At 34.9% G+C, this 12,344-nt stretch overlaps 1 protein-coding gene across 4 annotated transcripts in view; it reads left to right on the forward strand.

Moving 5' to 3' along the window:
- LOC138826201 (coiled-coil domain-containing protein R3HCC1L-like) overlaps positions 1-12,344 on the forward strand; it is a 72,021-nt gene that overhangs the window by 43,791 nt on the left and 15,886 nt on the right. For all 4 annotated transcript variants that reach the window (XM_070021367.1, XM_070021368.1, XM_070021369.1 and 1 more), the window contains one exon: positions 8,009-8,184. In XM_070021367.1, the coding sequence (XP_069877468.1) occupies positions 8,009-8,184 (176 nt within the window). The remainder of the gene's footprint in view (positions 1-8,008; positions 8,185-12,344) is intronic.

The following is a 12,344-nucleotide window of genomic DNA, read 5'->3' on the forward strand; positions in this document are numbered from 1 at the left end:
AGAGTTCCTTAAATAACTTAATAGGCTTATAATTAAGAAAAGTATCTGATATTTAAAGGTTAAAACTATATAGAGTTGAGCAGTATCTATTACAGTAAAGTCCTAGGAGATATTAGTAAATCTATTGAAGATGAATTTAGTGGATCATTGGCTATTTGATGAGGACATATAGAGGAGAGCTTCAAAAGGGTTTTTCTGTATGGACAGGAAATAGTGTACATGATCTACTTGAAAGATGGAAATAATTTATAACTTGTTATTCATACACATTTAATTTTGGTGGCTATTGGAATGCCATTGGTCACAGTAGAGGGAAAGAAGTAGAGAAGGAAAAGGTAAAAATGTATGGCTATATTTTAAGGAGTTTTTGCTGATTTAAATCGAAGAATAAATGAGTATTGAGTATATGTAGAAAATGTAAGTGAATAATGACATGCTGGCTATGGCCAGTTAGGGCTCATAAATACAAAATGTTAGCATGAAGCCATCTTACAAATTCCTTAGCTCAGTCTTTTCATTTTCCTAATTTAAATATTTACATTATATCAAGTAGTTAGTTTCCTTGTTATAAATTAGAACTACCATTGCCAACTGGTAGTTCCTTTTTCACTCCTTATTGTGGGTTCACATAACCTTTGCCTGCAAGGGAAAAAATAATTTCCCTGTAAAATTCCCATTCTATAAATGAGGAAATTGAAGCCTAGTGAACACACTTTTAGGAAAGTCAGAATCAGGACTTCAGTCTTCTTCTTTCATTTATATTTTGACTTTTTCTACCAGACATCTCCTTGCTGAAGGGTTTTGTTTGAGCTATTAACAAAGAGGAGTACTAAGTGATGAGTCTTTTGTTTCTAAGAAAAGAGGTAGAGCTGAGTGCCAGTGGCTCATGCCTGTAATCCTAGCTACTCAGGAGGTTGAGATCTGAGGATCGTGATTCAAAGCCAGCCCAGGCAGGAAAGTCCATGAGGCTTATCTCCAATAAACCACCAGAAAACCAGAAGTGGCGCTGTGGCTCAACTTTGAGCTGTAGAGCGCAGAGACAGCACCCACAACTGACCAAAAAAAAAAGAAGAAGAAGAAAAGAGGTAGATAGGCTGGGTGCTGGTACCTCATGCCTGTTATTCTAGCAACTCAGGAGGCTGAGATCTGAGGATTTCGGTTCAAAGGCAGCTTGGGCAAGAAAGTTTGTAAGACTGTATGTCCAACCACCAAAAAGCCAGAAATGGAGCTGTGGCCTATGGTACTAGCCTTGAGTGAAAAAGCTCAGGAACCTAGACCCTAAGTTCTAGCTCTAGAACCAGCACCAAAAAAAAAAAAAAAAAAAAAAAGGATGTGGGGATGTGGGTGTGAATACAGGCAACTCCAACTCCAAAGTATGTATTTTTCTGCTTTGTATTTTAGAAGATGTAACAATGATAATATTCTAAATGCCACAAATCCAATTTCTTGTTCATGACTTTTGCTCTTAAGTTTATTATTTATATTGTTCAAACATGCCTTATTAAGTGCTAAACCAGACTGCCTGTCTACCTTGAAAATTTTCCAACCAAAGGTTTTTGGCTATTTTTCCTAGGTGGTTTATTTGTTGTTAATGGCTGGTCATATGAGGCATGCCTAATGCTTCTAATAGGTAGGAAGATATGTTGTAAAATAAGGCATGGCAGCCATTAGCATTTGAAGGAATTTCTTGTGTAGTTGAACCTCTAAGACTGCCCAGAAAAGGTAGAATATAATTGGGTCACTATTGTTCTTCTGCAACTATTGATGAATTTCCAAAGATCACATAATCACCTAAAGCTCTGATTTAGAATACTCAGAGATTTAAGTTAGTAACTGGTAAAGGCAAAAGATCTTGGTACAAAGTCATAGATAGTACTGTTTCTAGAAAAACATATTTTCATAGTCCCTGCTACCTCCTGTACTGGTCAGCAAATTTATTAATAGGAGGGTGGGTAGTGAGATGTCAGCACACAGAACTAATATTGTTGATAGATAGGCATTTGGTACCTTCATTAATCATATCCAGTCTTCACTTGGGTTTAAAGATAGAGGTAAATGGGGAAGGAGTATCTATATTTTAAAGCCTTTCATTTGGGAAGTCTTTTGTGTACAAAAATCTACTAATCTAGTATACTCATAGGAAAATGGAGTTGGAATAGCACTCATTCAAGGTATTCGGGTATAAATTGATACAGGAAATATAAGGGCTAATCAGTAATCTAGATTGGCCAGCTACTAGGCTTATTAAGGAAATTCCAAGGGGCTCCTGACTGAATTTTGTTGATCCTTCAGATTGTAGATTATGCCTTGCTGGGTCAAGATTGAGTCAAATTGGACTGAGTCTGCTATTGAAGAAGTATATTTTGTTTGTTTGCTAAGAGGGATAGGCAAAAATGAATAAATACTCCAAGAGAAATTTTGTTAGGAGCAAACAGCCCTGCACAGTACATACAAGTATCAGAGAAATGAAGCACTAGGCAAAATTACAATAAAACTAAATTCTGTTAGTTTTGCAGTTTTTCTTAGGGTTCCAGACTATTTCATACCTTTACCCTGCATCTTATTTTTCCCTCTTTCCTCTCATCATCTTACATAACTTCATAGTTAAAATAACACATATATCTATGTGTGTATGTATGTGTATGTGCATATAAACTTATGTGTAGAAGTGTCTACACATGTGTATATCCATGAACATGCTTTTGGGTTTGTTTTTGTTTTTGTCAGACTTGGGCTTGAACTCAGGGCCTAGGTACTGTCTCTGAGCTGCTTTTGTTCAAGGCTAGTGCTCTACCACTAGAGCCACAGCACCATTTTTGGCTTTGTCTGAGTATTTTATCGGAGATAAGTGTCTCACAGACTTTCCTGCTCAGGCTAGCCTTGAACCATAATTCTTAGATCTCAGCCTCCTGAGTAGCTAGGATTACAGTCATGAGCCACTGTTGCCTGGCATTATGTCTTTAGGTCTGTCTTCCATGTCTGAGTGAAAACATGCCTTTTTTAAAAAAAGCTATAGTGAATGGAATTGTTTTCCTGATATTTTTCTTAGCTTATTCATTGTTGGTATATGGAAGAGCTACTAAGTTTTTTGAGTGCTAGTTTTATATCCTGTTGTGGGGTCTATTACATATAAAACCATATCATCTGTAAATAGGGATAATTTGTTAGACTACTTCCTTACATATTTGAACCCATTTTTTTTTTTGTCTTTTTACTCTAGCTAGGAATTCTAGTACCATACTAAGTAATAGTGGGGAGAATGGATACCTTTATCTCAGTCTTTAAGGGAAGTGATTTCAGTTTTTTCACCTTTTATGTTGTGTGTAGTTTTATTATATGTATCCTTTATTTCTTTACTCTTTTTTTTTTTTGTCGGTCACGGGGCTTGAACTCTAGGCCTGGGTGCTGTCCCTCAGCTCTTCAGCTCAAGGCGAGTGCTCTACCGCTTGAGCCACAGCGCCACTTCCATGTATCCTTTATTAAGTTCAGATAACAGTCCTTATATTTCTAGGTTTTTCAGAGCTTTTATCATGAAGGATGTTGAATTTTGTGTAAGGATATTCTACATTGATTGGGATGATTTTTGTTCTTGGTCTTGTTTATGTGATATATTTTATTTATTAGTTCACATGTGTTGAACAATCCTTGCATCCCTGGGATGAAACCAACTGGACTATTATTGATCATTTTGATGTGTTGCTGAATTTAGTTTGTAAGGATTTTATTGACAATTTTTACATCAGTGTTTCTCAAAGAGGTTGGTCTATAATTCTCTTTTTTGTTGTACTTCTGTTTGATTTTGGAATGGGTGTAATACATGTGTTCCTTCTCTATTGCACTGGAGAGTGAGATGTGTTAGTGTTAGTTTTCTTTGAAGGTCTGCTGGAAGTGGGCCATTAATCCATATAGCCTAGGGCTTTTGTCAGAAGATTGTTTCTCATTGTTTATTATTAGCTATGTTTTATTTTTGTTTTGTGGTTGTGGGACTTGAACTCTGGGCCTGGGCGCTGTCCCTGAGCTCTTCAGCTCAAGGCGAGCAAGTGCTCTACCACTTGAGCCACAGTGCTACTTCCAGTTTTGTGGTGGTTAATTGGAGATAAGAGTTTCACGGCCGGGGCTGGCTTTGAATCGTGATCCTCAAATCTCAGCCTCCTGAGTAGTAGCTAGGATTACAAGTGTGAGCCACCAGTGCCCGGCTTAGCTATGTTTTAAGTGGTTTTATATTTTGTTGGTGGCACGAATGTATTTAAAAATTTATCCATTTTTTTCTAGGTTTTCCAGCTTATTTGAGTATAACTTTTCAAAATATTCCTCACAACCCCTTGGATTTCTTTGGTATTTGTTGTGATAGTCCCTTTTTCATCTCTCATTTTATTAAGTGAATCTTTTCTCTCTTTTTGGTCAAATTAGCTAGGGTTTTATCAACCTTATATGTTTTTCAAAGAACTTTTGTCTCATTAATTCTTTGTATTTTTTTTAGTCTCTATGTCATTCATTTTTGCCCAAATCTACTATTTCTTTCCATCTGTTAATACTGTGTTTGATTTGTTCCTCTTTCTCTAGATGTTTGAGGTACATCATTATTTGATAACTCTCTTTTTGTGTGTGTTTGGGGGGGGTGATGATGTAAGCCCCCATAATATAATTTTTCCTCTCAGCACTGTCTTTGCTGCATCCCAGTGGTTCTGGTGGGATGTGTTTTCATTTGCATTTGGTTCTGGAACTTTTTGATTGCTCATGTTGAACAACAGACTCACTTGTCTGTCATTCAACAATATGTTGTTTGGTCTCCATGTGTTTGAATGTTTTCTGTAGTAACTTTACTGTTGAATTCTAATTTAATTCTGTATGGTCTGGTAGAATACAAGTAGTTATTTTAGTTTTCTTGTATTTGCTAAGGTCTGTTTTATGCCCTGGAATATGCTTTATTTTGGAGAAAGTTTCACGGGCTGCTTGAAGAATGTGTATTGTGCAACTGTTGAATGAAATATTCTGTAGATATAGTTTTTCATGGTATTTTTAATTCTGAGGTGTCTTGATTTTTTTGTTTGTTTGAATGGCCTATTTATTTGTGAGAGTGGGGAATATTGAAGCCTCCCACTATGATTGAGCCTAGAGTCTCAACCTAGGTGTATCACTATTTGGTAAAGATATGTTAACCACTATAATTTCCTCTTCATAGATTCCAAATATAAATATGAAGTGACTTTCTTTGACTCTTCTGTCTGATTTTAGTTAGAAATCTATTATACTTTGTAATTATATAGTCCTACTATAGTTTAGTTTATTATATTGAACACTTTAATTAAAGGTATTTAGAAGGATAGCCTGATTACAAATTTCCAAGACCTGAGTTATCATTATATTAATAGCTCTTAAACTATAAAGGACTAGGAACTAGAATTTTATTATGTCTTAGAGATGGAACTTTACAAGAAGTCTTTTCTAAAAGTGCAATGTTAGTATTGGAAATCATTTTTGGACCATATGATTCAGTTGTTCCACTAGTGAGTGTATATCAAAAGGAAATTATATCTGCATAACTAAGAGATATCGGCATATGCGTGTTTATTGCTGTATTATTCGCAATGACAAAGATAAGGAATCAGCTGAGATGATCGGCAGATAAATGGGTAAAGGAAATAAGAAATATATGCACACTAGAATATTACTTGTCCATAAGAAAGAACGATATCATTTGCACTCAAGTGGATAGAACTGGAGAATATTATGTTAAGTGAAATAAGTCAGACAAAGAAAGATAAGTTCTCTATGTTCTCTTTCACATGTGAATGCCTTTAAAAAATGTCACTTTTCATGTAGAATAGTGATTACTAGATGAAAGGAAAGCTGGGAAGGAGGACAGTTAACAGGTACTGAAACACAAAGGAGTTTTAAGTTGTAATGTTCTACAGCACAGTGGCTACCTGTAGTTCACAATAAACTATTGTGTATTTTGTGAATAATTACAGAGAAGAGCTTGAAGACTCCAAACAAAGTAAATAGGAGATGGAAATGTTCATTACTATTTGCATAACTGTATATCCCTGCATTGAGAAAAATCACTCTGTACCTCATACATTTGTAGTTTCATTTGTTAGTCAAAAACCTCAAAACATAATTTTGAAGTCTGACATGGTCATGCATTCTTAAAATCCTCACAGTTTGGGAAGTGGAGGCAGGTGGATTAAGAGTTTGAGGCCAGCCTGGGCTATCTGTAGTGAGACTCTGTCTCTTACAAAAATTATTGGAGGGCTGGCTGGGAATGTGGCTCAAGTGGTAGAGTGCTAGCCTTGAGCCAAAGAATCTCATGAACTACTTAGTGCCCAGTCCTGAGTTCAAGCTTCAGGACTGAGCAAAAAAAAAAAAAAATTGAAGCTAAAAAAAAAAAAAAATGGTGCCGGGTACCACAAAAGTAACAGAACGTCACATTTTTCTGAGGTTTTGGTTTTTATCTGTTTTTCCCCTTTTTCCTTTTTATTAATGGAGTGTGTTGAATGCCTCTTAGTTTTGTTCACATGACTGCAGAACCTGGAAACGCTGTTGCTGCAATTAAAAAGCTGTTGCTGCTGTTGCTATGCAAAACATACTGCTGTTATTGGTCTTTTATATAAATAAACCCACACAAACACCCCCACACATATAATTTGAATTTTTTGAAACAGCTGTGCCAGATTACTATGTTGAATTGGCATTGTATAAGAATTAATAGCCATGTTGGTATAGAAACATTAAACTTAATTTTTTTCCATTTGTACAGGGATAAATGCACTGCATGATGTAAGGTCTTATGTTCATGTTTTTGATTGCAGAAACTAATAGTATTCTCTGAATAATGGAAAACATCTTTGAGTTGCAATGTTGACTACTTTGATTTAATCATTACATATTTTGTACATGTATCAAATTATTACACAGTACCCCATATATAGGTACAATTTAAATAGGTGGGGTTTTTGTGTGTGTGTGTGTGTGTGTGTGTGTGTGTGTGTGTGTGTGTGTGTGTGTGTGTGTGTGTGTGTGTGTGTGTGTGTGTGTGTGTGTGTGTGTGTGTGTGTGTGTGTGTGTGTGTGTGTTCAGTACTAGGGCTTGAACTTTGGGCCTGGGTGCTGTCTTTGGGCCTCTTTGTGTTCAAGGCTAGTGCTCTACTGCTTGAGCCACAGTGCTACTTCCAGCTTTTTCTGAGTAGTCTATTGGAGATAAGAGTCTTAAGGACTTTCCTGCAGGCTCATTTCAAACTGCAATGCTCAGATCTCACCTTCCTGAGTAGCTAGGATTACAAGCATGGATCACTGGTGCCCAACTTCCAAGTATTTTTTCATTAAAATGTCATTTCTGAGATTGTCTTATTACCAACACAAGACTAAAAACTCTTTTTATCATTGAGGCTACTCTGGACCTGCTAGTGAAGCCTATAATGTAGTCTGGGCCCTCTTGTTTTATACATACAGTAATTTAGGTTCAGAAAGGTTTTATTACCTAGCTAAGGGTTGCAAGTGCCAGAGTTAGTATTAGAATCAATGCTTTTGAGTTTCTAGTCCTGGACTCTTTTCATGATTTTAAGATGAAGTTCTCATGAGAGAGCTAATAGTGCCATTTGTAATCCACTAATTTTCTTTTTCCTTTCTTTTTTTTTTTTTTTTTAACTTGACTTTGGTTGTGCTGGGTTTGGTCCTAGGACGTTATATGTTCTAAGTACATAAGCTTATCATGTGCTTATTATTGAGCTTACAAATTTACAAGTCTGTACTTTCTTACATGTTAGTTGATAGATACAAGTTAAGATTTATGCATTCATTGCCTATGTGCTGGAATTTCAACAGCTTTTCAAATGGTCCACATGTATAATATAAACTAGGTTGTAAACACTTGGTCATCATTGTATTCATGAGCAGCATTAGTTTAGACAAAATGACAAAGGTTAACAAGGAACGTGGAGATAGGGGATGGGATTGTTTATAATGCCTTGATTTCATATGAACAGTCACATGTATTTCTCCCACCCTAGTTATCAGGGAATATGAAGAACAGAGAAAGCATTCAGGAACCTAGATTTGATTATTACAACAATGAACTTCCTGATATAGACCTCAGTGAATGTGAGTTCCCACATGTCATTGAAATTTATGACTTCCCCCAAGAATTTCGTACAGAAGACCTTCTCCGGGTTTTCTGCAGTTACCAGTAAGTATTTGCAAGTAGTTATCCATGCTGGGGAAGGTAGAATGTAAGTTTTGGTTTGTTTACTGAAAGATTATCTGTTGTTTTTATATTCCCCACTGTTTACCTTAGCATTAGCTTTGTATGCTTTTTTAGGTTGTATTTTACATATGAATTGACATGCTGAATTGAACTATTTAAGGATAATAAATCATAATGTTTATTTTAAAATAATAAAAGAAAAATTTAAACTCAAATATTATATATCAAACTTCTAAGTTCCTTAAAAATGCCAGGTAACTTTGCTAGACCTCATTTTATCATTTAAGAAGATTACTATTTCTGATGATTGCTAAATCTGTTTTCATGATGCTTTTAGTCCATTTATATTTGTTGTAATATTAGTATATTTGGATTCACATCTAAATATATATCTTTATATTTGCTTGTTGTCTTTATTGTATGTGTTTACTTTTCCTATCCTTTTCTTTCTAGCCTTCTTTTGGATTGATTAGGTATTTTTTTTCTCATTCCGTGATTTAAAAAAAAAGGTCATGTGTTTTATTCTTTAGTAGTTCCTTCAGAAATTATAAAATGTGTATTTAATTCATTAATAGCTAAAGCTAATTTCATGTCCTCTTTCTAAATCCTGCAAGGACTTTCAAACTTAATTTCCCTCTTCTTCCTCCCCTAATTTATATGCCATTGTGACTATTTTATTCTTTTTCCTCCTATGGTGGTTTATCATTTAACTTAGTAATAGTCTGCTAGTTACAAACTTTTGTTTTGTAAAGCTTTGTCCTTCATTCTTTTGATTTACAATATTTAGGATCAAATCCAGGGCTTTATATATACTAGATAAGTGCTTTATCTACAACTGAGCTATAGTTCCAGATATTCAGCTTGAAAATTTTTGCTGGGTATAGAATTCTAGATTGGCTATTATTTTTCTCTCTGAAACTGGAAGATATTTTACTGTCTTATAGCTTCTTCTCAGTGATGAGAGGTCAGCTGACAGTTTCACCACTGTCATTTCTGAATGTAATCTTTTCTCTTTAAATGCTCTTAAGGATTTTTCTTTGGTATTCTTCATTTTCACTGTGACAAAGACTTTGTAGTTTTTATTTGTCCTGAGTTTGATTTTTTTTTTGGCCTATTATATCTGTGGATTACTGTTTTTCATTATTTTAGAGAACTCTTAGACTGTATCTCACCAATTATTATCTCTTTCCTAGTCTCTCACCTTCTCTAAAGTGCCCATTAGATGTGTATTAGAGATTCTCATTTAATCCCAAGTTATCTCTTATAGTCTCTCTTTGCTTCGGTTACATTCTGAGTGATTCCTTTAACTTTAGTTATTGTGCATTTGTGTGTGTATATATTGTATATATGTGTGTATGTGCATTTATTATGTATGTACATTTTTTGGTGTTACTGGTGTTTGAAATCAGAGACTTGTACTTACTAGGCAGGCTCTCTACTACCACTTGAAGCATACCTCCATCCCTTTTTGCTTTGGTTACTTTTTAATAGGATCTTTCCAGTCTAGTTTGCCATCCTCCTGTTTTGACTTCCTGTGTGACAGAGATGGCAGGTGTATACCTCTGCACTTAGTTTTTGTTAAGATAAAATTGCACAAACTTTTTGCCTGGGCTGGCCTCAAACCACTGTCCTTTAGATCTCTATCTTCCCTGTATCCAGGATTACAGGCGTGACTACCACCTTCTCCTATCTTTAAGTGTATTAAACATATATCTTCTGTAGTCTCTGATAGTTACTTTATCTGAAGTCTTTTTAGTTCTTTTCTGGAATTTCATATTTCTTCAAGTCTTTGCTCACAGTGTCTTTCTTCTTAGTTTTTTACTCTAAATTTTAGTTGTAAGCTGATGATAAATTTGAGCTGATCCTTCAATTTTATTTGTGGGACTAGAGGCCTACAATGAAAGAAGAAAGTTTCTCTCAAGAGAATATAAGCTTTCTGCCAAGCATCAAAGCCACTAATAGTCCAGGAGCTGTCTAAATTAAATTATTGACTTGGGGTTTTTCTAACTAGTCAAAAATGGTCAAATAGAAAATTATTTTAAAAATCATTATATTTCACAACTTTTTTTTTTACACTATTCGTTTGCCAATCTTTTGATGTGATGCCAAATTCCTTCTCTTCTTTTGTAAGTTACTGTGGGTATGTTGATAGAGTAGTTCTTGTAAATTACCTTCATACTTGCTTATTTGTAGGGGTTTTTTTTTGTTTTGTTTTTTTGTTTTTTCGGTAACCTGGGCTTGAACTGAGGCCTTGTATTAGCTTAGCTTGCTTACTTGACTATGCTCTACCACTTGGGCCGCCTCCAGCCTCAATTTTTGCTGGTTATTTTGGGGATGGTGTCTCTCAAACTTTCTACAAAGGCTGGCTTTAAACCTTGATATTCTGTGTCTCAGCCTCCTTAGTAGGTAATGCTAAACACTAGCTTACTAGCTAGTTGGTGAGCCACTGACACCTAGCCATAATTTCACTTAAGTGAATCAAGAACTTTAACATATTCTCATCCTACACCTTATGAGTATACTTTACTAATGGGGCTAAACTATTTTCTACTTTTTATAATAACTATTTTGTCCACAAATTATACTAGCATTTTGCTTATGTCAGTGAATACATTTCCTTAGTCTTCCAAAGGTAATTTTATGGATACAGTTCTTCACATTCATATTTCATTCATTTTAATTTTATTTAAATTATGTCATGAAAATATCAGGCATAATTTGGTGTAAGTGACCTTTAGAATAATTGCAGAACTCTTGATATGTATATAGTTGGCACAGTTATAGAAGGTAAAATTTAGAAGTATACCTTTTATTTCTAGTTTTAAGAAAAAATAATCTGCAGGAATAAAGAAAAGTATTAAGAAAGGGAATTAAGGAATTGAGAAAAGTATTCATGGTCTAGAAGAAAGTCGGTGTCAAGAAGGATTAATTATATTAAATTTTACAATCCTGATGTAAAAAAAATCAACTCTATTATTATTAAATGATAAATTATTTTTAGCCTTAGTGCTAGTGTTGTAGGTAAGTCCTACCATACCCCACTATATATGAATTTGTTAGGTGCTACCTCAAAATAGAGTGCCTAACTCTTTTTTTTTTTTTTGGTGTTTTTTTTTTGGGGGGGGGGGTCGGTCATGGGGCTTGAACTCTGGGCTTGGGTGCTGCCCCTCAGCTCTTCAGCTCAAGGCGAGCGCTCTACCACTTGAGCCACAGCACCACTTCCGGTTTTCTGGTGGTTTATTGGAGATAGGAGTCTCACGGTCTTTCCTGCCCGGGCTGGCTTTGATCCACGATCCTCAGATCTCAGCCTCCTGAGTAGGTAGGATTACAGGCGTGAGCCACTGGCGCCCAGCTTGAGTGCCTAACTCTTAAACAGACAAGTAGCAAATTTTTTTAGACAACTTGCTGTGTCTCACAAAAGCAGCCATAGATAATATGTAAATAATTGTAAAATAAAACTTTATTTATAAAAATATGTAGCAGTTATATACTTGTTTAGATAATATTTAAACAAATAATTTTAAAATAAAGCTTTATTTATAAAAGTGTCTTGTCTTTATATAAAGTGATAGAATGGATTAAAAACTATGTAGCACTTACATATTTATTTAATCAGTTAAACTTGATTTGAGGAGAGCAGCCATGCTGTACCTGAATGAAATAAGAAAGAGTAAATAGATCCTAGAGGAGAGTTAATCTCTGCCATAAATCTTACTCTAAATATGTAGTATAGGTCAGTTATTTGATTACAATTATGTTGAGACCCAATATTAAGCTCTGACCAGTTCATAACAGATCTTTAAAAACAGCCACAACTACCTTAGATTGTCATTAATAATCATAATTCTTAAACCATGATTTTGTTGATGTCTAGAATTTCCTCTAGAATAGTTAATTCTTATGAATTATTTGCTTTGTTTCTCCCCAACCTTAACAAGCCACAAGACAGTTTTTCTATAAAAGCCAAACTTATTCCTAAAAGGTAATTTAAAAGTATTATGAAATCCCAAAGTCTAAAAGTCTCTTCAGAATCCTTCTAGGTCTTTTCCCATCTATGTTATAAACTATATTATAGCAGAGACTTTTACTGTTAAAATCTTTTGTTTTTCAATCTGTGGTCACTTTATATCATGGGCAAGCTC

The sequence above is a fragment of the Dipodomys merriami genome, unplaced genomic scaffold (assembly GCF_024711535.1).
Source record: "Dipodomys merriami isolate MVZ:Mamm:240054 unplaced genomic scaffold, mDipMer1.0.p SCAF_14, whole genome shotgun sequence".
NCBI lineage: Eukaryota > Metazoa > Chordata > Mammalia > Rodentia > Heteromyidae > Dipodomys > Dipodomys merriami.